Source organism: Anarhichas minor, unplaced genomic scaffold (assembly GCF_050575085.1).
Source record: "Anarhichas minor isolate MPS153535 unplaced genomic scaffold, ASM5057508v1 ptg000024l, whole genome shotgun sequence".
Classification (NCBI taxonomy): Eukaryota; Metazoa; Chordata; class Actinopteri; order Perciformes; family Anarhichadidae; genus Anarhichas; species Anarhichas minor.
This window is the reverse complement of record NW_027466470.1, coordinates 3,538,077-3,564,360: the sequence shown is the minus strand read 5'-3', so window position 1 is coordinate 3,564,360 and position 26,284 is coordinate 3,538,077. Positions and strand designations below refer to the sequence as shown.

Genomic DNA, 26,284 nt, shown 5'->3' with positions numbered 1-26,284 from the left:
CAACCTCGACATTTGAGACAGCGAGGAAAAGAATCCAGCTGATACTGAACTCAAATGGAATGAAGGAAACTAGAAATAGAAGTGAAGAGAGAGGGAATATTTGGTGTGCATTGGGAAGATGAGGACTGCAGTTGTGGTTTTGCTGCTTTCCTCAGACCACCTCTGCGTCACCCAGACTCCTACATTGAGGGACCAAAATACGGATCAAAAATGCTGTCAAAATGAAATAATAATTACTTGCAGCACGTGGAAACAACATCATTACCATGGCTCATCTCTTTGTTTCTGTTTGTGCAGAGCGTAATGTGCGCAGCATTAGCTGGAGCAGAGTGGATTTATTTAACGGGGAATATGAGTTCAGGCAGAGGTGCTCGTGGGCAACATAAAGAAGAAGCGTACTTAAACATCTGTTCCCACCACGGTCATCATGGTTGATTAAATCAGTGAAGCAGGTAACGGCAGTTTGTCGGTGAGTCTCCTGAACCTTCAGTCTGACTCTGTGGCTTTTCTCCGCCGTCATTAACAACCCGGCTGCAGCTCTGTTCTGCTCTCTGAGCTGCAGGCAAAGTCAGCCGCTAAAGAAGCAGGACAATTACACACGTAATGAACACTGCCGAGAGGAGGGATTAAAACCTCAACTGAGCCAGGTGTACTGCTGAATGAGAGGGAGTCAAATGTGCCTCCAGGTTTATGAAAATAAAACAGAAGTACGAGAGGAAGAGGTGGGACTGACGAAACAATCAAACTGAAGGATGTTTTGTTTGTCTGTCTGCTTGTTTATCAGCAGGATTACGGAAAAAATACCGACCTGGTTATCATGAAACGACCCACTACACAAATGATTTCTCCCCTTCGCAAACACTGAGACATGTGGGCATCTGGCCTTGGCTGAGGTTTTTATTTAGAAGCAGAAGCTTGTGTTGGCTGCAGAGAGAGAGCTGGCTTATAGCTCCAGCTCTCTCTGGTGACCTTATTTTGTCTAAACTATAATTCAGAGGTCTCGAGTTAAGCGGCCTTTTGATCTAAATTACGTTATTAATCAGCCGCCAGAGGAGAGGAACCACTAATGACCTTTATAATGAGAGGGCCGGAGTCGACATGCCTCTTCTTCTCCGCTCACCTCCTGCAGTGCACTCCTCCTCCTCCTCCTCCTCAGCCGTTGATCTTTTGTCCTTTCTAGTCTCTTCTCCTCCCGTCCTCTCTGACCCCTTTCCCTTTATTTCTCTCACTAGCTCCTCTCTCCCAATGTATTTTAGAATATGGCAGAGGCAGCATAGTTTAAACCTTCAGGTGCAGCTGATTATTTTATTCTGTTGACACCTTCATGCCAATACTGCTGCCTTCTGCATCTCACGTGCAGAACACATGTGTGTATGTATGAAAGGTATGCAGTACCCTATGAACTGTCACTCACAGCTACCACCTGCACACCTGTTCCTCTTTCCCTCATTAAGATACACAGCAGAAATAGCAGCAACTTTGTTGCCTCAAGTCAGCTGTAAGTCATCCTTTTGACCTGAGTAAAGACGCTTCTAGCCTTATCTGTCTTTGGCTGCTTTATTATGTTTCTTTGTAGGTATTCTATGTGACAAAACGTTAGTATAATAATACGTTTCTTAGAAGTGCTTTGCTCAAATCATCCATACACAGACGACTCAAACTTTTTTGTGCATGTGTGTGCATGTGTCGTCGACACATTTGACCAAGTAGGAACGCAGACTTTGCAACCAGCATGTTCTGGGATAGAAGGTTATCCGACTTGATGAGGAGACACTGTGACTTTGTATGAGTGGTGACATTTTAATACTGTGTTCCTGATTGAATTAGCCTTGAGGCAGCAACAAGTGTCTCTGCATTTAGGAGCTAAACTCTGTCAGTCAGCACTTCTTTTCACTATAATGCTTAAAATGAAAATGTGCTGTTCATCACAACACTAAGAGCTTTGTTGAAATATTGTTTCAAATTTATTTTAGGTAGTCAGAGAGAGAGAGAGAATAACCAGATGCACTTCACAATGATCCATAATTATGTAACTATTTGATAACTAGAACAAAAAAATACAGAAGACATGGGACTTCAACTGCTGTAAAACAAGGAAAAACTTCAGGCAAAAGATCAAACCCAGCATCAAATAAAGATCTGAACCTCTGATCCTACTATTTAGTTGGACATGCTTGTTTTTGATAACTCAATATGATGAGTGCCGCTCGTATGCCGGATGAAAGACACTCGCAGCCTCCGTGGGACAACACGGTTAACGTAATGTGGGCGTTAAACCACTGAAGCCTGGAGGCTAAAGATTTAAATAGAAGCTCGTCTAAGACACACACAAATACAAACACACAGAAGTATTTTAGTATATAGATATTTTTTGTTTTAGAGTCAGAGTTCAGTTATCGATTAAACAAATTATTTTGATCTATTTACCAATCGATGGGGTTGAATTGTCCTCTGTTGGCTTCCCTCTACCGCAGAGTAACACGGTAATCTGCCACCATGAAACAATGAAAACACAAAGGAGGAAGAGCAGAAGAAGAAGAAGAGGTCACGTCTCCTCTGGCCATGCTCCTGTCACCACATGGTTGCTATGGAAACCGACCCGGCCAATCACTGAGGTCCACCGCTGAACGACGACGAAACGGATCAGAGTGATCCACGCAAAGTCTCTGAACAGGAAAGATGAAACTTTCACTTGGACGGAAATTGAAATTAGCTTTGCGTTGAGGTATTCCCTCATATGGCCGTGGGACATGATAGCATCTGTCTGTCAGGTGTCGTGTTCGTATCAGCAAACAGCCAGCCGGCAGGAATGAGCCCGCTGTCACAGAGACCAGACCCACATCAGACAGTTCTGAGGGACTCAAGTCAGATTCCAGTCACAGTTTTCAGATTTTACATTTGTTCTCTGACAAATCTGTGTTGACTTACTTTACCATACCTTTTTTTTCATAACTAACATACTGAAGTAACACCTTTACGTAACTAACATACTTAATCTAACCGAAGCCAAGTCGTTTTCTCCACACAACCATTTTATACCTTATTTTTAATATGGCAGATGCACTTTTAGTGTCACACGTAAATCTTCTCCTAATAAAAAAAGATACTGTGAGAATAAAGCCAGCTGAGCCTGAAATGTCAGAAATAACAGTTCAGTGGGAGTTCAAATATTTTAATCATATCTAATTATGTGTGAGGGAAACAAAACATCACTTACTTAGAGATTAAAGGAAAATGAATTCACACACACGCTCAACTGTCCATCAGCAGCTAATAGCTGCGATCACTTTAGTCCGACTGGAAACGTTGTGCTGAATGTCTGCTTCCTGAAGTTTTGGCAGAGTTCTCAGCTTCTCTTTTTAAAACACAGTTGACTCTCCACCTGCAGATGGTTCATCATTAAAATGTTGTGCACGTGGGTGTAAAACCAGCCAGTAATTCGCACAGCATGCAGGCTCAGCTGGGACTGTTCTCAACCCTAATTATAGGTTTAAATACAGACTACTGCAGGACACACACATTCCAGCAGAAAAACATCAACATGCTGATGTGTACAATGTGTACCATGATCAGCCATTTTTTTTTACCAAACTTTGCCTTGAATAGAGGAGAAGTCCCTGACTGAATGTGCTGTTCTGTTCAGCTTTGAAACTGCAGCACTTTGTGTTTTTAATCTCACATGGTAAGCTCTTTTTGTAAGCGGTTTTGAGAAAACAGTAGACAGAGTTTTACGCATGAGCTAATTATGAGTTAATGACTTTGCCCCGCGGTGAACAGCAACATGCCTCTGGCTGCCTTTAGGCAGACAGCCAGTCTGGGATATGTTACCGTCCTCCTTCTGTTCTCCAGAGCTACAGACTGTTTCATTTATCGTAGCTCATAAAGGATTAACAGCTTTGGACTACAACACAAGTTCCCAAAATGCATTGAATATTGATTGGTGATCTTTTGTTCAGGATTTTGTTCTTATTATCCAGAGCTACAGTGACACAGAGCCACTATGACAGCGAAGTGTCTCTCTGGAGATTATGAAATGAGTTTCAACAGCTTCTCTTTTATCAGAGCTCACTGCTCATCTCGTCTGTTCGGTCTGTTTAGCTGAAGAACGTCCTTCAACCCCAACAAGTTCCAGTCAAGTCCCAATAAATCCGATTCCCGTCGGACAGAAACACCTCCTGTTGTTGTTGTTGCAGCGGTGAAATGACCTTGGACTTGTTGTGTTTGGGAGAGTTTGAAACAAAGCCGTCTGTCGCTTGTGAGGATTTTTGTTTTTAATCAGCATTCAGCTGCAGCAGATCAAGAGTCTTCAGAGAGCCAGGCAACCACAGTTGTAACGGGTTTGTTTGGAGCTTTTCTCTTAAAGAGTAAAGCTGCAGGTTTATTGTTTAGTATCTGACTAACACAGTTGCTTCATTAGCTGTCTCCCTAATGACTTCACTATCTGGTTAACAAGTAATTAGAGGCAGGCGTGTCTGCAGCATCTAACAGTAGTCGTTGTAAAGCTCTGTCGCTGTCCGCGGTGCTGAAGTACGATGAAGTGGTGTGACGTCTACTTATTGCTTTCAACCTTTTTGATAATACACCAGGAGTGATAGTTAGTGATGAACACTTAATTAACAGTGTTAACAAGTTAATTTCAATTTATTATCATATTTAAACCTGTGACAGTAATTTAATCTAATTCAAATCTTATTTGTGTTTGAGACAATGTCATGATTTTGTAACTTGTTCCTCATGAGCCTCAAACATATTGTGTAGGATTTGTCGCATTTTGGCAGATGCAAAAGCAGACATGAGCAAAGATGATCTTTGGAGCTCGGTTAGTTCTATCAAAGTGCTGATTTCCACCTGTCTTTAATAGTTGACAAATGCTGCTAATTGGCAATCATCATTAATGCAGAGTTTATCTTTTAAGGTACGGTCACATAGCTAAGGCCTTGTAGGCGGTATAGTTGAGAGTGCTTGATGCCCCAAATGAGAGAAGAAGAAAAAATTCCAAATGTATAACTATTCTTATCTTTTACTAATACTAATTTCATAGTATTATTCTGAAATATGACAAAAGAAGCCGACAGCATTGCCTACAAGAGTGATCGTCAGTTACTGCCACATTAAATAGCCACAAAATCCTTTAGAAACATACAGTTTTTCTTTTGGGTGTGATCTGCATTGCTAGAAGTCACGAAGCTGTGCAGTTTCCGGTTGAGTGTATGAACACAATGATTGGTGGTGGAATTGGCTGCGATGCAATGGGCACCTGCCAAAAAAATCTTGCCCAGAGCACCAATTTCTATTGACTGACTGAGCACATCCACCATGTCAGTTGCAGAAAAGGTGAACTCTGACCTGTGAATGCGGCACAGCAGGCTGGGGAGTGCATCGAAACAGGAAACGCACACTTTACGTCGTCCATTGTGCAAGCTTCGTTAGAAAAGACAGGGAAGCAGAGTCGATATTTGTAGGACAATAGTGTGATACCGCAGAGAGAGATACCGACAGTAAAAGTGATTTACTTTGATGAAATGAAAGGGTTTCTGAGTTGCCATTGATTACCCCCAATTACATTGTTAATGGGCTCCTATTAATGTAGCAGCCTCGGCACTACAGGAGTGGCAGCTTTCACCCAGCTGTCACTCAGCCTGGACGAGGTCGGTGGTTTATGGTCGCTACTGCTTCGGGTCACAGGTCCATTAAATGGCTCGGCTTCAGGTTTCAAGTGTTTTAAATGTGATTTATAGCTGCAGGACACAGTCTGTGTGTCTTCGTTAGCGTAAGAATATCAATTTGCATAAGAGTTATTGAGGGAACACCAAATTCACATTGTATGACCCTATTTGTTGATGCCTGAGAACAACAACAATAAAAGAAACGGTTAGAAACGGATGAACAGAGAAGTTAAACGTCTCTCTCACAGTGAGCGTGATGCTGCTTTAGTGCCCGAGGCAACTGTTTGCTTGTTGAGATCTTATCTTTTAAATTTTATTTCTACCGTTATAATTTCTTTTAAATGGTTTACGCCGTATTTCTAATGTCTTTTTGTGCATTATGTAGAGAACATTAAACCGCCTTTGGGTATAAAATGTGTGCTTCATTTATCATTTGCTACATGTTCAAATATGTTAGAATTTAATTGTTTTCCATTTCTAAATGTGAAACAACTTTTTCACTCATGAATTATTATCTATTCATAAGCTGTGTGATTCTTGCTTTTACTTTCATGTTTAAATTATTTTTCTTTTTATAGTTTAATTCATTGAACTGCATCGCCTTAAAATCCTTAAACACAGTGGGGGAAATCCACTTAGATCATATATTCCTGAAAACTTGATGTCTTTGTGTGAGTATTCAGCTTTCATCCTTCTTCCTCTTCCTCTACCTCAGGTCACTGAGAGACGTTCAGTCATCAAACAGCTCTGTCCTCTGAACTACTCCTGAGAGAAGTGAACATGAACGTATTCGGTGAGGAGGATTTCCCTTCAACACCATTAAAGCAGATGATTAAAGCAGGTTGGATTTAATGACTGAACGCATGAAGAGATGAAGAGGCGGTTGTGCCGATGTTTCGGTTTAGCGTCGTGAATTATTATTGTCACTGCTTCATTAACATTTTAATTGTTAAAGTTTTCAATTTGTTTGCAATGTGTGAACTAAGTGTATTAAGCTTAAAGCAGATGAAATCCTTTGGATGAATTGTTTGTCATTCAAATGAAATCAGAGGAGAAACTCAAACCTGGTTCCTAACTATCTCAGACACTCATTCAATTCAAATCAAAACGTTGACCATGCTGATTTCTTATATTCTTACAGACATTATTGAAAGGCACTTGAACTATACGATGCTTAACAACTTAATTCTTTATTTGTTTCAAATGATTTTTCCCCTATTTTTGACGAGTGACATGTTTTTGCATGTTTGATGCGGAGTTATTTGACGGATTAACACCGATGATCTATGATGGAAACTTTGTCAGTCATGTTCACATCAAATTGACGGATTGGGAATTCTTTTTTTATTTTGTATTTCTCCTCCTAAATTCAAGACTGCTGAGGACGCTTGAGGAAATGATGCATAACCACCTGATTGAAGTGTTTTTACGGACGTATTCGCCCTGGGAGCACTTCTACTTCATGTCAAGACACAGATCATGCTGGTTCTTGATTGGCCAAGACAGAGATTACATTAATCAAAGTAGAGAAGGACTTTTTTACTCAAACCTGCAATAAAACACATTCATGAAATCACCTTCTAACGTTGATCATGCAAAAAATGTAAGTAAACAGTCATTTTACACAAGCAGCCAACTCATTAGCATTCGTATGTAGTTGTGTTTGTGTCCTCAAGGTCAACTTAAGGCCAATATTTCCTTGAACTCTGTTTTGGTCTCCACCATCTCCTGACGGAAAAATCGAAGGACTTGTTTCTTCCACTTCTACCAAGACAGGAAGGAATCAGCAACTCAGATAGATATGTGTCACTTAAATCTGACTTTAGAAAGACTTCTGAACTATTTCAATCTTTGTCTCCATCAGGACCTTCAGTGTTAAAACGTTTTAAGATACTGGAGAGCAAACTGTCAGCACAGTGTTTTGATGGCGCCGCAGACAGCAGAGAGACAGACACAGAAGTCCTGTGAAGCTCACCGAGTGGAGCGTCTCCTCCACAGTCACTGGTTCTATTTCCACTGGGACCGTCTGAACTCAGAGTCCATGCACTCTCAGCACTGTGAGCTGCTGCAGATAAGAGCTGCATGTACATGTGATGACACCGAGGTGTTGATATCTGTCTCCGTCTGCTGCTTCTGCCTTCTCTTCACATGCTGCGTCATCTTGTTGGTGCAGAAAGACAAAGAAGAAGAAAAACTAAAAAAAACAACTCCTGTCTGCCTGGTTGAGCCAAAACCTTCTGTCTGACGGCCTCCTGATAGAATCCAGTGGAGACCGGACTCTTCCAAAGGTTTATCAGCAGCAAACAGCAGCACAATTACACCACAATCTACAATGGAGACGATGACTGGAAACAGCTTCTGGGAATGTACATAACTCAGAACGACTGGCTGTCTCTCTCCCTCAGCATCTCTGCTTCTCTTTTCATTCTTCTCTCTTCAGTCCTGCAGCGTCCCGGCGTTATTCTCAGCTCCACAGTTAAACCTGTTAGCTTGCATTACACACAGCGAAAGGATTCTTTAATTCACGCTGCTGTGATTTCCTGGACTGTTGTGTTGCTCTGGCAGGTTTCAGCAAAACGGCGATTAGTGATGGAAACGTGGAGAAAACACAAACATCTCCACTTCCTGCCAACACGCCTCCTCCGTCACAACAGGTTTCAGGCTGGGTTTCCTAGTTGTTGCAGTAGTTAACAAATAAGACAGTCTTCTCTCTTCCACAGCACAGAGTCTGAGATCCTGGATGGAGGAGCATTTTCCTCAAGAGGCTCATCGTGCCAGAGAGAGCAGCTATTATGCAAATGACTTCAGACATCAAAGTGTGAGATGTTTTCTACTGGAAACGTGTTGACAGCAAATGACAGGAGAGGTGGAACTTGTTGGGAGTAATCAGGCGAGGCAAGCGGAGCCCGAAGCCGACACGCTGGTCAAACCTAACCGAGCATGTGAAATCACAAACGCGTCGTTCCTCCTGCTTTTGTTCGACGGTCTCCCCGCGGAGCAGGAAGCTCACAGATCTAACCGAGCATGCTGTGTTAGCAGATGCTGCGGCCATCGGCAGGATTCATTTAACGACTTCAGACGGAGTTTGAGCTGCTTCCAGTTGTCTTTGGAAAAAACAAAATGCAGAGGAAAAACAAAACAACTGTTCAGCCTTACTAACCTCAGTTTTCAAAGCTTTCTGCTCGTGTTACCTTCTGCTCTGAATACATTTACTGGAGACAGTGTTTAGCAGAAGGGTGGCAACGAATCCCTGAGCTGTTTCTTCACACTTGCTTATGCACTTGCAGTGCTAATCTGCTCCATTATTTGCCCTTGATAGAGGCAACTGCACCCTCAGGCATGGAGGAGGAATGTTGGCATTGATCTGATATTGTGCCTCCGAGCAGCGACCTGTGTCACAGCTACAATACAGCCAGTAGACATGAGCTGAGAATAACAAAGGGCTGCAGGTTCTCTCATTGATAGTTTCTGTGGATAAGAGCATCTGCCGTGACTTTAAAATGGAACTGGATGTCTCGGATGTTTTTTTCCTTTTAACCAAAAGATATTCATCCTGCTACGTGCACAGCTGCAGAGTGTGGAGAAGCTCGTAATGCCAGTAAGTGACTCCCAAATAGTGTTTTACCCTTCAAATTAAGGTTGACACGCTGTTTGATACAGTAAGAACATTCTGATTGAAGCTTACAAAAGCTTCTTCATCACTGAGCACATCTTATTTTTCTTTGTGCACGACTAACAAGCTAATCTGGATATCTCATCATATTCCGACATGATATTCTCCCTTTAAATTATTGTTTTCTCTTGATTCGGTGTCACCAAACCTCTGCAGAGAATACTTGCAACCAGTCAGGAATATACAGTTGTTAATCAGCGTGGCCAGTCTACAGCTCATTAAATAGTCCATTAACATTTGCATGTTTGTGAAGTCCACAAGCTACTAAAACAGTCTAAAAGCTACTAAAATTGAATTCACCTAGCATTACACTTGAGAGCAATATCATGTTAGCTTAATGTTAACATACATATCACCTTCACATTATGTTACTACACAACTAAGCTAGCTGTTGTAACGTTAGCTGTTGTGACGTTAGCTAAAGTAGTATTTTTTCTATCAAACACTGTTTTAAAGTATAAAGAAAACTCTGTTTTAGAACAAATACAACACACATATGGTTATAAAAATCCCCGCCTTCAGAATTTGAATTTCTAGCAGTCTCTCCATGCGCAGACAGGAAAGCGTGTGGAAATTAAATTGTACATATTTCTTTCTCATTACTTTTACCTGAATGGAATTATCTCATTTTAAACGAGCGCAGTACATTTTAAGATTAATTAAAAAAGATACGTAGGATTCAATTACACATTAAAATCAATGAAATAAACGAGATTAACACATGTAACATTTACAGGGGTGCCGAATCATTTTTTTGAGTGTAGAAAGTTGTTGAACACTTTTGGTGAAGCAAACTTTTAAACTTGCCAACGATGTTGATTTAGATGTTTTATTGAAAACAGACAGAATATGACTCTTCAAGCTCAGAGTTTCATCAATCAGGACTCAAAGGAAACCTGTGGATGAGACCTGTGGCTAATTCACTTATTCACTAAAGAGTTTCAGCAAATGTGATTTTTTGACATTGAGAGATGTTTTTTTTAATTGGAACCATTTTGTAAATTGGTTTGATGAACAGAGTCAAATACTAAATATTCATAAAGCATATTGCTTGTTTTTTATTAAAGCACCAATTTTGAAGCACAGACGATTATGTCAAACCTTTTTTTTCAGAATCCACACTGCTGGTAATACAGGAAGTTCCACTCCTGCATTTTATTGTAAACCAACTTTACCAAATTCTTTGAGAAACATGGAGGGACAGAAAGAGGGAGGTAGTTGTTGAATGGACTTCACATTTACCCACAGGTGCTACTTTCTGCTCATTTGGTAATATTCCAGTTTCTAGAGATTTGGTAAATACTGTAGAGGTAAATGTCCTGATTATAAAGGAACTCATGTTGACAATCAGACATAACCTGAGCTCATCATGAGCAGCTGCTGAATCTCTCCTCCTTTCCTTAGATGTCCATGTCTCTTCTGTCTCGCTGGCTCTTTGTCTTGCAGGATGCGGGTCCCAAGCTTCATGAGCAAAAGGCCCCGTGTGGTTCCTGCTATCAAAGCTCACCTTCACATGGAGTCGCTCTCTTCCTTTGCTGGTGTGACTATTTTGTTTTGTTTTCACACATAACATGCTCGAATAATTGACTATGTCGAAATAAGTCGTAAAAAGTGATAAACATGAACTCTGTACTTTGTGGTGTTTCAGGAGGAAAACTGACTCAGTTATTCTCTCATATTAGTTTCACATTTTCTCCATCAGCTTTGTATGAAACCCTGTAAATAAGACAAGAAGAAAAGACTTTGTTCATTCTTGAATCAAGAAATACTTTATTCATCATGTAAACCTTCAGTTTGTTCACATCCCATCAGTAAAGTCTGTTCAATGACTCTTGTTCAATGATTTCATGAACACATTCACTTCATCCTCATAATCTATTTGTTTGACCAGAATCTCAGTTATGTAAAGAGAATAATGAATGATTTACTTATTGATTATGATTATAATAATTAGTTATATAATACATCATAGTACCTCTTTTGTACAACGATTAAGAAAACAACAAGAACAACATTTAATCTGATATAGAAAATAAACATAATTTCACTTAAAGAAATCTTTACAAAGAGTGCTGAGAACTAAATCTCTTTGATAAAAGAAGCTCTGGTGATTTCTCTCTTTAAGAGCCATGCAGTGGAAGAGAAACAACAACTAACAAATACATCAATACTAATATTTATCAAACATTTAAACCTCAGAGCAGTTTACATTTTCATGAAGAGAAATATCAGTTCAGGTCAACAAAGATCATCATGAGCAGTGATAGCCTCCATGGCTAAACAGACACAGAAAGGAGCTCCACCTAAAGACACTCAAACATTTACACAACAATAATGAGAAGATGTCAAAGCACCGCCCACCATGTTTGATTGACAGGTGAAGAAAAATCAGCAATTAAGCGACAATGATGGAGACAAAATGAGTTTCAGGATTAAAACACAAAAATGAATTTGCTGTTCCTTAAATCACTTCTGACTATTTTAGTTTACAGAACTCAGCAGTGTCTCCATACATATTATAAAACCTGAGTCCAGCATAGAGAGGCTGAGTGAATGTGGTCTGGACTCTGTAGAGGAGAGTCATGGTTTCAGAGACGCTGAAGAAAGACAGAATACCTGCTCTGTGATCCAGGTACACTCCTACTCTGGAGGACTGAGGACCAGAGACGGGAGTTTGGATAAAGTTGTACCAAAATGTAAAACTGTTTTTGTCACAATGTAACACCCAAGATTTGTCATTGTATCCAAACACACATTCAATAGAGCTCCCTGTTCTGCTGATATTCTTGTATGCGACTGCTACATGAACTCTTCCTCTCCTCTCCACCTCCCAGTAACAACGTCCAGTCAGACTCTCTCTACTCAGGACCTGACACCATGTAGTGAATCTGTCTGGGTGACTAGAATAAGACTGTTCTTCTCTCATTAATGTTGCTTTTCTGTTCCCCTCAGATAATAACAGATCTGTGTGTGCTGTGTTTGGATCCAGTGTGATTTCACGTGAATATCTTAAGAACTCAGCTCTGGTCTTGGGCTCTGCTCGTGAAGGTGACAGTAAAACGTCCACTTCAGTCACTGCCAGTGAGACGTTTGTCCACTTGTCTCTCAGAACGTCCTGTAGTTTATCTCTGACTTCTGACACAGCCGCCGTCACGTCCTCAAAGTAGCTCAGAGGACGGATATCGATGCCGGACGAGTCTGTAGGTTCTCTGAGTGGTGACAGTGAGGGGTAGTTGTGTAGAAACTGGTTGTGATCCTCTGTGTGTGAGAGCAGCTTCAGCTCAGCGTCTTTCCTCTTCAGCTCAGAGATCTCCTGCTCCAGCTTCTCCTGAAGCTCTTTGACTCGACTCACTTCACTTTTCTGCTGGGATCTGACCTGCTGCTTCACATCGGAGCTTCTTTTCTCCATGAGACGGATCAGCTCGGTGAAGATCTTCTCGCTGTCCTTCACCGCTTCGTCGGCGGAGCGATTGACGGCCTCCACCTCCTGTTGAAGCAGCTTCACGTCTTTCTCTCTGTCCTGGATTCTCTGCTGGATGTTTAGTCGACTCACCTCCAGCTCTCTCTGCCTCTCAGTCCTTTCTGCTGCAGCTGAGACTGTGTCGTGGCCTTTGTGTTCATCCATTAAGCAGAGGGAACAGATACACTGCTGATCAGTACGGCAGAACATCTTCATCACCTCATCGTGACGAGAGCAGATGTTCTCCTGGAGCTTCTTGGAGGGGTCCACCAGCTTGTGTTTCTCAAAGGCAGGGAATTCATAATGAGGCTGGAGGTGTTTCTCACAATAAGAGATCACACATTGCAGACAGGACTTGATGGCTTTCCGTTTCCTCCCAGTGCAGACATCACAGGACACATCTTCAGGTCCAGCATAGCAGTGATCAGCAGGAGCAGCTTGGAGTCCAGTCTTCTTCAGCTCCTCCACTAAAACTGCTAACATGGTGTTTTTCAGCAGGACAGGCCTCGGTGTGAAGGTCTGCCTACACTGAGGGCAGCTGTGGAGTTTCTTCACATCCTCTTCATCCCAGTGTCTTTTAATACAGTTCATGCAGTAGCTGTGTCCACAGGGAGTAGTCACCGGATCCTTCAGTAGATCCAGACAGATGGAACAAGAGAAGGTTTCCTGATCCAGCTGAACTCCTTTCTGCGCCATTTCACCTCTCAGTAACAACGACCGTCTGAGTTTCACTTCACTAGAAGCGACTCTGCTTTGACTTCTGATCTGAACAACATGTGTTTGTTCAGTGAATGGAGGCTGTCAGCTCTATCGCTTCACCACCATGTTGGTTACACCATCTTTAAAACTGTAGATCTGAAGGGGAGGGAACAAGGAGATATGTGGACAGAGTGGAGCTGGCTGTGTTTGAGAGCAGGAGGAAGAAGGAGGGGTTATCAAGCTGTGCTTCATTCCAGGAAGAGGAGCAGCGCTGTGAATGTGAACTTTGTTTCCTCATTTACAAACAGAGCCTCGGTTAAAACCTGCTCCACGTTTGAAAACATTTCATTTCTTTAGTTGTTAAATATTTCTTGTCTCCTCAGAGGAAGAGTTATAGACAAACATGAAGCCATCAAAAGACTAATTCTGTTCAGTTTTCTTTCACTGCTTAAAAACAGCTGGCTGACAAAAGAGTTATCAAATTAAACTAATATGAAACATTTAAATTGCTGTATAATACCTTTCTCTCATATTTAATGATCAACTTTTAAACATTTGTCTCAAAAGCAGTGGCGGGCTGTGCATTTTATACCTGGGCCTTCACTGCTGTCCTGCAGCTGAAATGCCACCTTATAACCTCATGATGACGCCACAGCTATACGGTTATTATTCGTTTCTAGGGCTGTAACTATATACGTATTCGTATTAAACCGTTCGGTACGAGGCTTACGAACCGAACAATACGTTTGAATAATATTAGAGCATTTGGAAAATGCAGAAGCTTAAATTGTAGGAAATATAATGTTTTCTGCGCTCATGTAGGAGACAACGGTCTGTGTGACCTCTGAACCGGAACAAAAACAACGACAACAAAAAACAGCTCCGCAAGTGTTCTGGGAGGCTACGCTAACTCGCTTAACGGGAAAACAACAGCAGCAACACGCATTCTGCTACACACTGAAGGGCACGGGCCATTCAGATATTAGATGTAAAAAAACAAACGCAGTTGACTTACCAAATGCTGTAAAGACAAACTCCATGCTCCTTTCTTTGTTGACAAAGAATATGATATCTGCGCAAAATATATGCTTTTCCTGCTCGTCCTCTCGCCTGTGTGCACGACACGTCTCATAACGCGCAGCTAGGGGGGCCAAATCGTTTTGGCCCAAAAGAGGCGGGTCTATGAAGCAGTTTAGCCAATTGCTGATTAAAGATATAAATGAGTGACATACAATTTAGCCAATCAGCGCCCTCAAATAGATTCAGCGTGGGGCCAAAACGATTTGGCCCCCCTAGCTGCGCGTTCTCGTCAGGAGAAGTCTCTACAGGCGAGCGCAGCGCCAGCGCTGCTCCTCCAAGACCCGTTTGAGAGGAGAACTTTGGCGGAGATTCTGCAGCCAAACAGCTGATATCAGATCAGCCTGACCTCACAATCAGACAGCAGACTAGCGGGAAAGGGAAGCAGTACATGCGAAGCTTCTGTACTAGCTGAACACCAGACAGGTTTGGCTAGCTGGATGACGTCATGCTAATAACTTATTTAGCTTTTTAAAACAACGGGGACAGATCCAGCACGGACAGTTAGGGAGTGAGGGATGAGGAGGTAAGGAAACATGAGAACACCAGGACACACATGGAGAACTCTGTCAAGCTACATATCAGGCAAAGTGAACATCTTTTCTTCTACATAGTTCTCCTCAGTCTCATCCGCATAACTTGGCCATGGAGGCATCAACATGTAATTGAGATGGTAAATTAACAGTGAAAACTCATCATAGCTTAATTTAACATCAGTATTCATAATTACACTTCATGTTTACTTCTCCTGATCTTTACCTTCTATAACAAGGTCCATAGGGGCATCTCAATAAATACACATGTTATATTATATAAGTGTTATTTACTGCTTTTTTTCGTGTTGGAATAAATGTTAAATATTTAACTGCAAAGTAGTAATGCGTGTTTGATACTTTAAATTTTTTGCATTAAATCATTCTGGGATGTTTGCTGAAATTGATAGGATGGCCCTACCTAGAAAACTTTCCACCAGCCGCCACTGTTTACTACAAAACTAAGCTAGCTGTTGTAACGTTAGCTGTTGTAACGTTAGCTGTTGTAACGTTAGCTAAAGTAGTATTTTTTCTATCAAACACTGTTTTAAAGTGTAAAGAAAACTCTATTTTAGAACAAATACAACACACATATGGTTATAAAAATCCCCGCCTTCAGAATTTGAATTTCTAGCAGTCTGCCCATGCGCAGACAGGAAAGCGTGTGGAAATTAAATTGTACATATGTTTTTCTCATTACTTTTACCTGAATGGAATTAACTCATTTTAAACGAGCGCAGTACATTTTAAGATTAATTTAAAAAGATACGTAGGATTCAATTACACATTAAAATCAATGAAATAAACTGGATTAAGGGGTGCCGAATCATTTTTTTCAGTGTAGAAAGTTGTTGAACACTTTTGGTGAAGCAAACTTTGAAACTTGCCAACGATGTTGATTTAGATGTTTTATTGAAAACAAACAGAATATGACTCTTCAAGCTCAGTTTCATCAATCAGGACTCAAAGGAAACCTGTGGATGAGACCTGTGGCTAATTCACTTATTCACTAAAGAGTTTCAGCAAATGTGATTTTTTGACATTGAGAGATGTTTTTTTAATTGGAACCATTTTGTAAATTGGTTTGATTAACAGAGTCAAATACTAAATATTCATAAAGCATATTGTTTGTTTTTTAAAGCAACAATTTTGAAGCACAGACGATTATGTCAAACCTTTTTTTTCAGAATCCACACTGCTGGTAATACAGGAAGTTCCACTCCTGCATTTTATTGTAAACCAACTTTACCAAATTCTTTGAGAAACATGGAGGGACAGAAAGAGGGAGGTAGTTGTTGAATGGACTTCACATTTACCCACAGGTGCTACTTTCTGCTCATTTGGTAATATTCCAGTTTCTAGAGATTTGGTAAATACTGTAGAGGTAAATGTCCTGATTATAAAGGAACTCATGTTGACAATCAGACATAACCTGAGCTCATCATGAGCAGCTGCTGAATCTCTCCTCCTTTCCTTAGATGTCCATGTCTCTTCTGTCTCACTGGCTCTTTGTCTTGCAGGATGCGGGTCCCAAGCTTCATGAGCAAAAGGCCCCGTGTGGTTCCTGCTATCAAAGCTCACCTTCACATGGAGTCGCTCTCTTCCTTTGCTGGTGCGACTGTTTTGTTTTGTTTTGACACATAACATGCTCGAATAATTGATTATGTCGAAATAAGTCGTAAAAAGTGATGAACATGAACTCTGTACTTTGTGGTGTTTCAGGAGGAAAACTGACTCAGTTATTCTCTCATATTAGTTTCACATTTTCTCCATCAGCTTTGTATGAAACCCTGTAAATAAGACAAGAAGAAAATACTTTGTTCATTCTTGAATCAAGAAATACTTTATTCATCATGTAAACTTTCAGTTTGTTCACATCCCATCAGTAAAGTCTGTTCAATGACTCTTGTTCAATGATTTCATCAACACATTCACTTCATCCTCATCATCTATTTGTTTGACCAGAATCTCAGTTATGTAAAGAGAATAATGAATGATTTACTTATTGATTATGATGATAATAATTAGTTATATAATACATCATAGTACCTCTTTTGTACAACGATTAATAAAACAACAAGAACAACATTTAATCTGATATAGAAAATAAACATAATTTCATTAAAGAAATCTTTACAAAGAGTGCTGAGAACTAAATCTCTTTGATAAAAGAAGCTCTGGTGATTTCTCTCTTTAAGAGCCATGCAGTGGAAGAGAAACAACAACTAACAAATACATCAATACTAATATTTATCAAACATTTAAACCTCAGAGCAGTTTACATTTTCATGAAGAGAAATATCAGTTCAGGTCAACAAAGATCATCATGAGCAGTGATAGCCTCCATGGCTAAACAGACACAGAAAGGAGCTCCACCTAAAGACACTCAAACATTTACACAACAATAATGAGAAGATGTCAAAGCACCGCCCACCATGTTTGATTGACAGGTGAAGAAACATCAGCAATTAAGCGACAATGATGGAGACAAAATGAGTTTCAGGATTAAGACACAAAAATTAATTTGCTGTTCCTTAAATCACTTCTGACTATTTTAGTTTACAGAACTCAGCAGTGTGTCCATCAGAATAAATCGCAAGTCCAGCATAGAGAGGCTGAGTGAATGTGGTCTGGACTCTGTGGAGGAGAGTCATGGTTTCAGAGACGCTGTAGAAAGACAGAATACCTGCTCTGTGATCCAGGTACACTCCTACTCTGGAGGACTGAGGACCAGAGACGGGAGTTTGGATTTTGTTGTAGAAAAATGTAAAACTGTTTTTGTTACAATCTAACGCCCAAGATTTGTCATTCCATCCAAACACACATTCATTCCAGCTCTCTGTTCTGCTGATATTCTTGTATGCGACTGCTACAAAAACTCCTGCTCCTCTCCACTCCACCTCCCAGTAACAACGTCCAGTCAGACTCTCTCTACTCAGGACCTGAAAACATGAAGTGAATCTGTCTGGGTGACTAGAATAAGACTGTTGTTCTCTCATTAATGTTGCTTTTCTGTTCCCCTCAGATAATAACAGCTGTGTCTGTGCTGTGTTTGGATCCAGTGTGATGTCACTTGAATATCTTAAGAACTCAGCTCTGGTCTTGGGCTCTGCTTGTGGATGTGACAGTAAAACGTCCACTTCAGTCACTGCCAGTGAGACGTTTGTCCACTTCTCTCTCAGAACGTCCTGTAGTTTATCTCTGACTTCTGACACAGCCGCCGTCACGTCCTCAAAGTAGCTCAGAGGACGGATATCGATGCCGGACGAGTCTGTAGGTTCTCTGAGTGGTGACAGTGAGGGGTAGTTGTGTAGAAACTGGTTGTGATCCTCTGTGTGTGAGAGCAGCTTCAGCTCAGCGTCTTTCCTCTTCAGCTCAGAGATCTCCTGCTCCAGCTTCTCCTGAAGCTCTTTGACTCGACTCACTTCACTTTTCTGCTGGGATCTGACCTGCTGCTTCACATCGGAGCTTCTTTTCTCCATGAGACGGATCAGCTCAGTGAAGATCTTCTCGCTGTCCTTCACCGCTTCGTCGGCAGAGCGATTGACGGCCTCCACCTCCTGTTGAAGCAGCTTCACGTCTTTCTCTCTGTCCTGGATTCTCTGCTGGATGTTTAGTCGACTCACCTCCAGCTCTCTCTGCCTCTCAGTCCTTTCTGCTGCAGCTGAGACTGTGTCGTGGCCTTTGTGTTCATCCACAGAGCAGAGGTAACAGATACACTGCTGATCAGTACGGCAGAACATCTTCATCACCTCATCGTGACGAGAGCAGATGTTCTCCTGGAGCTTCTTGGAGGGGTCCACCAGCTTGTGTTTTGTTAATGGAGTCGCGTCATAATGAGGCTGGAGGTGTTTCTCACAATAAGAGGCCAGACAGACGAGACAGGACTTGAAGGCTTTCAGTTTCCTCCCAGTGCAGACATCACAGGACACATCTTCAGGTCCAGCATAGCAGTGGTCAGCAGGAGCAGCTTGGAGTCCAGTCTTCTTCAGCTCCTCCACTAAAACTGCTAACATGGTGTTTTTCAGCAGGAGAGGCCTCGGTGTGAAGGTCTGCCTACACTGAGGGCAGCTGTGGAGTTTCTTCACATCCTCTTCATCCCAGAAGCTTTTAATACAGTTCATGCAGTAGCTGTGTCCACAGGGAGTAGTCACCGGATCCTTCAGTAGATCCAGACAGATGGAACAAGAGAAGGTTTCCCGATCCAGCTGAACTCCTTTCTGCGCCATTTCACCTCTCAGTAACAACGACTGTCTGAGTTTCACTTCACTAGAAGCGACTCTGCTTTGACTTCTGATCTGAACAACATGTGTTTGTTCAGTGAATGGAGGCTGTCAGCTCTATCGCTTCACCACCATGTTGGTTACACCCATCTTTAAAACTGTAGATCTGAAGGGGAGGGAACAAGGAGATATGTGGACAGAGTGGAGCCGGCTGTGTTTGAGAGCAGGAGGAAGAAGGAGGGGTTATCAAGCTGTGCTTCATTCCAGGAAGAGGAGCAGCGCTGTGAATGTGAACTTTGTTTCCTCATTTACAAACAGAGCCTCGGTTAAAACCTGCTCCACGTTTGAAAACATTTCATTTCTTTAGTTGTTAAATATTTCTTGTCTCCTCAGAGGAAGAGTTATAGACAAACATGAAGCCATCAAAAGACTAATTCTGTTCAGTTTTATTTCACTGCTTAAAAACAGCTGGCTGACAAAAGAGTTATCAAATTAAACTAATATGAAACATTTAAATTGACGTATAATACCTTTCTCTCATATTTAATGATCAACTTTTAAACATTTGTCTCAAAAGCAGTGGCGGGCTGTGCATTTTATACCTGGGCCTTCACTGCTGTCCTGCAGCTGAAATACCACCTTATAACCTCATGATGACGCCACAGCTATACGGTTATTATTCGTTTCTAGGGCTGTAACTATATACGTATTCGTATTAAACCGTTCGGTACGAGGCTTACAAACCGAACAATACGTTTGAATAATACTCGTGCATTTGGAAAATGCAGAAGCTTAAATTGTAGGAAATATAATGTGTTCTGCGCTCATGTAGGAGACAACGGTCTGTGTGACCTCTGAACCGGAACAAAAACAACGACAACAAAAAACAGCTCCGCAAGTGTTCTGGGAGGCTACGCTAACTAGCTTAACGGGAAAACAACAGCAGCAACACGCATTCTGCTACACACTGAAGGGCACGGGCCATTCAGATATTAGATGTAAAAAAAACAAACGCAGTTGATTTACCAAATGCTGTAAAGACAAACTCCATGCTCCTTTCTTTGTTGACAAAGAGTTTCATCCCAGTTAAATCCCAACTCACAAATCCGTTTCTCCTCCTTATTCAGCCATTGATTTAAAAAAAAAACAAAGCTAGGTAAAACATAATAATAATCTACACCAAGCAAAATGCAAAAAATGTCATAATTTCTTCCATATCTTTCAATTTGAACTCTTACTACTCCGACTAAGCCTCTGCTTAGGTTTCGTTTTCCAATAGTCACGTGCTCGCCCACTGACCAATCACAGCACACGCTACACCTCACTGCAGCGCTGCACCTGGAAACTGAGCTGTGTGTTAATGCTGACGTAGTTGTAGGCCAGCTAGCAGGCTCTGGCACGTCAAAGAATACGCCCAACATGTCAAACTAAAGATCTGATTGGTTGAAGACGATGACAATCAACAATATCGTCCCCATTCACTTGAACTGCAAAGGGATTCACTTGTGAGTCTGCAGGCCTCTGGCCTCTGTTCTTACCTGGAGACACAGGGCTGAAATCTGATTGGATAAAAGCTCTACTAAAAACAAGCTGCACTGGAAGCAGAGCAACTGAGGAAGACAGTAGCTGTGCAATGAGAAAATAAGATAATGGAAAAAATATTTTTATAAATTAAAATACATGTAGTGTATTGAAGAAAAAATATTAAATGATAAAATAGCTGTAACTTTGTGATTCTGTTTAGGCCAGCAGAGAAGGCATTGCAGGCCCTGACGGCCCACCACTGATATATAACGTTAACGTTACCGGCAGCTTGCTGCTGCAATATAACGTTAACGTTACCATGTCAGGGCTGCAACAGTAACATTAACCCCTTGCTGTCTGAGAGCATCTTCAACACCATTTACTAACGTGATTTCAGTTAGCTTTGTCTAGTTTTGTCTAATTCTACCATACTGAAAAGATTTAAAAACATACTTGCAACCAGTCAGGAATATACAGTTGGCAATCAGCATGGCCAGTCTACAACTTATTAAATAGTCCATTAACATTTGCATGCATGTTTGTGAAGTCCACAAGCTACTAAAACAGTCTAAAAGCTACTAAAATTGAATTTACCTAGCATTACACTTGAGAGCAAAATCATGTTAGCTTAATGTTAACATACATATCACCTTCACATTATGTTACTACACAACTAAGCTAGCTGTTGTAACGTTAGCTGTTGTGACGTTAGCTAAAGTAGTATTTTTTCTATCAAACACTGTTTTAAAGTGTAAAGAAAACTCTGTTTTAGAACAAATACAACACACATATGGTTATAAAAATCCCCGCCTCCAGAATTTGAATTTCTAGCAGTCTGCCCATGCGCAGACAGGAAAGCGTGTGGAAATTAAATTGTACATATTTCTTTCTCATTACTTTTACCTGAATGGAATTAACTCATTTTAAACGAGCGCAGTACATTTTAAGATTAATTTAAAAAGATACGTAGGATTCAATTACACATTAAAATCAATGAAATAAACTAGATTAACACATGTAACATTTACAGGGGTGCCAAATCATTTTTTTCAGTGTAGAAAGTTGTTGAACACTTTTGGTGAAGCAAACTTTGAAACTTGCCAACGATGTTGATTTAGATGTTTTATTGAAAACAAACAGAATATGACTCTTCAAGCTCAGTTTCATCAATCAGGACTCAAAGGAAACCTGTGGATGAGACCTGTGGCTAATTCACTTATTCACTAAAGAGTTTCAGCAAATGTGATTTTTTGACATTGAGAGATGTTTTTTTAATTGGAACCATTTTGTAAATTGGTTTGATTAACAGAGTCAAATACTAAATATTCATAAAGCATATTGTTTGTTTTTTAAAGCAACAATTTTGAAGCACAGACGATTATGTCAAACCTTTTTTTTCAGAATCCACACTGCTGGTAATACAGGAAGTTCCACTCCTGCATTTTATTGTAAACCAACTTTACCAAATTCTTTGAGAAACATGGAGGGACAGAAAGAGGGAGGTAGTTGTTGAATGGACTTCACATTTACCCACAGGTGCTACTTTCTGCTCATTTGGTAATATTCCAGTTTCTAGAGATTTGGTAAATACTGTAGAGGTAAATGTCCTGATTATAAAGGAACTCATGTTGACAATCAGACATAACCTGAGCTCATCATGAGCAGCTGCTGAATCTCTCCTCCTTTCCTTAGATGTCCATGTCTCTTCTGTCTCACTGGCTCTTTGTCTTGCAGGATGCGGGTCCCAAGCTTCATGAGCAAAAGGCCCCGTGTGGTTCCTGCTATCAAAGCTCACCTTCACATGGAGTCGCTCTCTTCCTTTGCTGGTGCGACTGTTTTGTTTTGTTTTCACACATAACATGCTCGAATAATTGATTATGTCGAAATAAGTCATAAAAAGTGATAAACATGAACTCTGTACTTTGCGGTGTTTCAGGAGGAAAACTGACTCAGTTATTCTCTCATATTAGTTTCACATTTTCTCCATCAGCTTTGTATGAAACCCTGTAAATAAGACAAGAAGAAAAGACTTTGTTCATTCTTGAATCAAGAAATACTTTATTCATCATGTAAACCTTCAGTTTGTTCACATCCCATCAGTAAAGTCTGTTCAATGACTCTTGTTCAATGATTTCATGAACACATTCACTTCATCCTCATAATCTATTTGTTTGACCAGAATCTCAGTTATGTAAAGAGAATAATGAATGATTTACTTATTGATTATGATTATAATAATTAGTTATATAATACATCATAGTACCTCTTTTGTACAACAATTAATAAAACAAGAACAACATTTAATCTGTTATAGAAAATAAACATAATTTCACTCAAAGAAATCTTTACAAAGAGTGCTGAGAACTAAATCTCTTTGATAAAAGAAGCTCTGGTGATTTCTCTCTTTAAGAGCCATGCAGTGGAAGAGAAACAACAACTAACAAATACATCAATACTAATATTTATCAAACATTTAAACCTCAGAGCAGTTTACATTTTCATGAAGAGAAATATCAGTTCAGGTCAACAAAGATCATCATGAGCAGTGATAGCCTCCATGACTAAACAGACACAGGAAGGAGCTCCACCTAAAGACACTCAAACATTTACACAACAATAATGAGAAGATGTCAAAGCACCGCCCACCATGTTTGATTGACAGCTGAAGAAAAATCAGCAATTAAGCGACAATGATGGAGACAAAATGAGTTTCAGGATTAAGACACAAAAATGAATTTGCTGTTCATTAAATCACTTCTGTCTATTTTAGTTTACAGAACTCAGCAGTGTCTCCATACATATTATAAAACCTGAGTCCAGCATAGAGAGGCTGAGTGAATGTGGTCTGGACTCTGTGGAGGAGAGTCATGGTTTCAGAGACGCTGTAGAAAGACAGAATACCTGCTCTGTGATCCAGGTACACTCCTACTCTGGAGGACTGAGGACCAGAGACGGGAGTTTGGATAAAGTTGTACCAAAATGTAAAACTGTTTTTGTCACAATGTAACACCCAAGATTTGTCATTGTATCCAAACACACATTCAATAGAGCTCCCTGTTCTGATGATATTCTTGTATGCGACTGCTACATGAACTCTTCCTCTCCTCTCCACCTCCCAGTAACAACGTCCAGTCAGACTCTCTCTACTCAGGACCTGACACCATGTAGTGAATCTGTCTGGGTGACTAGAATAAGACTGTTGTTCACTCATTAATGTTGCTTTTCTGTTCCCCTCAGATAATAACAGATCTGTGTTTGCTGTGTTTGGATCCAGTGTGATGTCACGTGAATATCTTAAGAACTCAGCTCTGGTCTTGGGCTCTGCTCGTGAAGGTGACAGTAAAACGTCCACTTCAGTCACTGCCAGTGAGACGTTTGTCCACTTCTCTCTCAGAACGTCCTGTAGTTTATCTCTGACTTCTGACACAGCCGCCGTCACGTCCTCAAAGTAGCTCAGAGGACGGATATCGATGCCGGACGAGTCTGTAGGTTCTCTGAGTGGTGACAGTGAGGGGTAGTTGTGTAGAAACTGGTTGTGATCCTCTGTGTGTGAGAGCAGCTTCAGCTCAGCGTCTTTCCTCTTCAGCTCAGAGATCTCCTGCTCCAGCTTCTCCTGAAGCTCTTTGACTCGACTCACTTCACTTTTCTGCTGGGATCTGACCTGCTGCTTCACATCGGAGCTTCTTTTCTCCATGAGACGGATCAGCTCGGTGAAGATCTTCTCGCTGTCCTTCACCGCTTCGTCGGCAGAGCGATTGACGGCCTCCACCTCCTGTTGAAGCAGCTTCACGTCTTTCTCTCTGTCCTGGATTCTCTGCTGGATGTTTAGTCGACTCACCTCCAGCTCTCTCTGCCTCTCAGTCCTTTCTGCTGCAGCTGAGACTGTGTCGTGGCCTTTGTGTTCATCCATTAAGCAGAGGTAACAGATACACTGCTGATCAGTACGGCAGAACATCTTCATCACCTCATCGTGACGAGAGCAGATGTTCTCCTGGAGCTTCTTGGAGGGGTCCACCAGCTTGTGTTTCTCAAAGGCAGGGAATTCATAATGAGGCTGGAGGTGTTTCTCACAATAAGAGATCACACATTGCAGACAGGACTTGATGGCTTTCCGTTTCCTCCCAGTGCAGACATCACAGGACACATCTTCAGGTCCAGCATAGCAGTGATCAGCAGGAGCAGCTTGGAGTCCAGTCTTCTTCAGCTCCTCCAGAACAAATGCTAACATGGTGTTTTTCAGCAGGACAGGCCTCGGTGTGAAGGTCTGCCTACACTGAGGGCAGCTGTGGAGTTTCTTCACATCCTCTTCATCCCAGTGTCTTTCAATACAGTTCATGCAGTAGCTGTGTCCACAGGGAGTAGTCACCGGATCCTTCAGTAGATCCAGACAGATGGAACAAGAGAAGGTTTCCCGATCCAGCTGAACTCCTTTCTGTGCCATTTCACCTCTCAGTAACAACGACTGTCTGAGTTTCACTTCACTAGAAGCGACTCTGCTTTGACTTCTGATCTGAACAACATGTGTTTGTTCAGTGAATGGAGGCTGTCAGCTCCATCGCTTCACCACCATGTTGGTTACACCCATCTTTAAAACTGTAGATCTGAAGGGGAGGGAACAAGGAGATATGTGGACAGAGTGGAGCCGGCTGTGTTTGAGAGCAGGAGGAAGAAGGAGGGGTTATCAAGCTGTTTCAAACAGAGCCTCGGTTAAAACCTGCTCCACGTTTGAAAACATTTCATTTCTTTAGTTGTTAAATATTTCTTGTCTCCTCAGAGGAAGAGTTATAGACAAACATGAAGCCATCAAAAGACTAATTCTGTTCAGTTTTCTTTCACTGCTTAAAAACAGCTGGCTGACAAAAGAGTTATCAAATTAAACTAATATGAAACATTTAAATTGACGTATAATACCTTTCTCTCATATTTAATGATCAACTTTTAAACATTTGTCTCAAAAGCAGTGGCGGGCTGTGCATTTTATACCTGGGCCTTCACTGCTGTCCTGCAGCTGAAATGCCACCTTATAACCTCATGATGACGCCACAGCTATACGGTTATTATTCGTTTCTAGGGCTGTAACTATATACGTATTCGTATTAAACCGTTCGGTACGAGGCTTACAAACCGAACAATACGTTTGAATAATACTAGTGCATTTGGAAAATGCAGAAGCTTAAATTGTAGGAAATATAATGTGTTCTGCGCTCATGTAGGAGACAACGGTCTGTGTGACCTCTGAACCGGAACAAAAACAACGACAACAAAAAACAGCTCCGCAAGTGTTCTGGGAGGCTACGCTAACTAGCTTAACGGGAAAACAACAGCAGCAACACGCATTCTGCTACACACTGAAGGGCACGGGCCATTCAGATATTAGATGTAAAAAAACAAACGCAGTTGACTTACCAAATGCTGTAAAGACAAACTCC

General features: G+C 41.1%; 2 protein-coding genes across 2 annotated transcripts; both read right to left on the bottom strand.

Moving 5' to 3' along the window:
• Positions 1 to 11,081: 11,081 nt before the first annotated feature.
• Positions 11,082 to 13,610, bottom strand: LOC142956380 (tripartite motif-containing protein 16-like). The gene has a single exon (XM_076097940.1). The coding sequence runs from the start codon at positions 13,493 to 13,495 to the stop codon at positions 11,816 to 11,818; it is 1,680 nt and encodes a 559-aa protein (XP_075954055.1). The 5' UTR covers positions 13,496 to 13,610; the 3' UTR covers positions 11,082 to 11,815.
• A 3,314-nt stretch (positions 13,611 to 16,924) lies between these two features.
• On the bottom strand, positions 16,925 to 25,398 carry LOC142955969 (uncharacterized). The gene is made up of 2 exons (XM_076097236.1): positions 23,629 to 25,398; positions 16,925 to 19,442 (listed from the first exon to the last, which is right to left on the bottom strand). The coding sequence occupies exons 1-2, from the start codon at positions 25,294 to 25,296 to the stop codon at positions 17,658 to 17,660; spliced, it is 3,453 nt and encodes a 1,150-aa protein (XP_075953351.1). The 5' UTR covers positions 25,297 to 25,398; the 3' UTR covers positions 16,925 to 17,657.
• Positions 25,399 to 26,284: the final 886 nt, after the last annotated feature.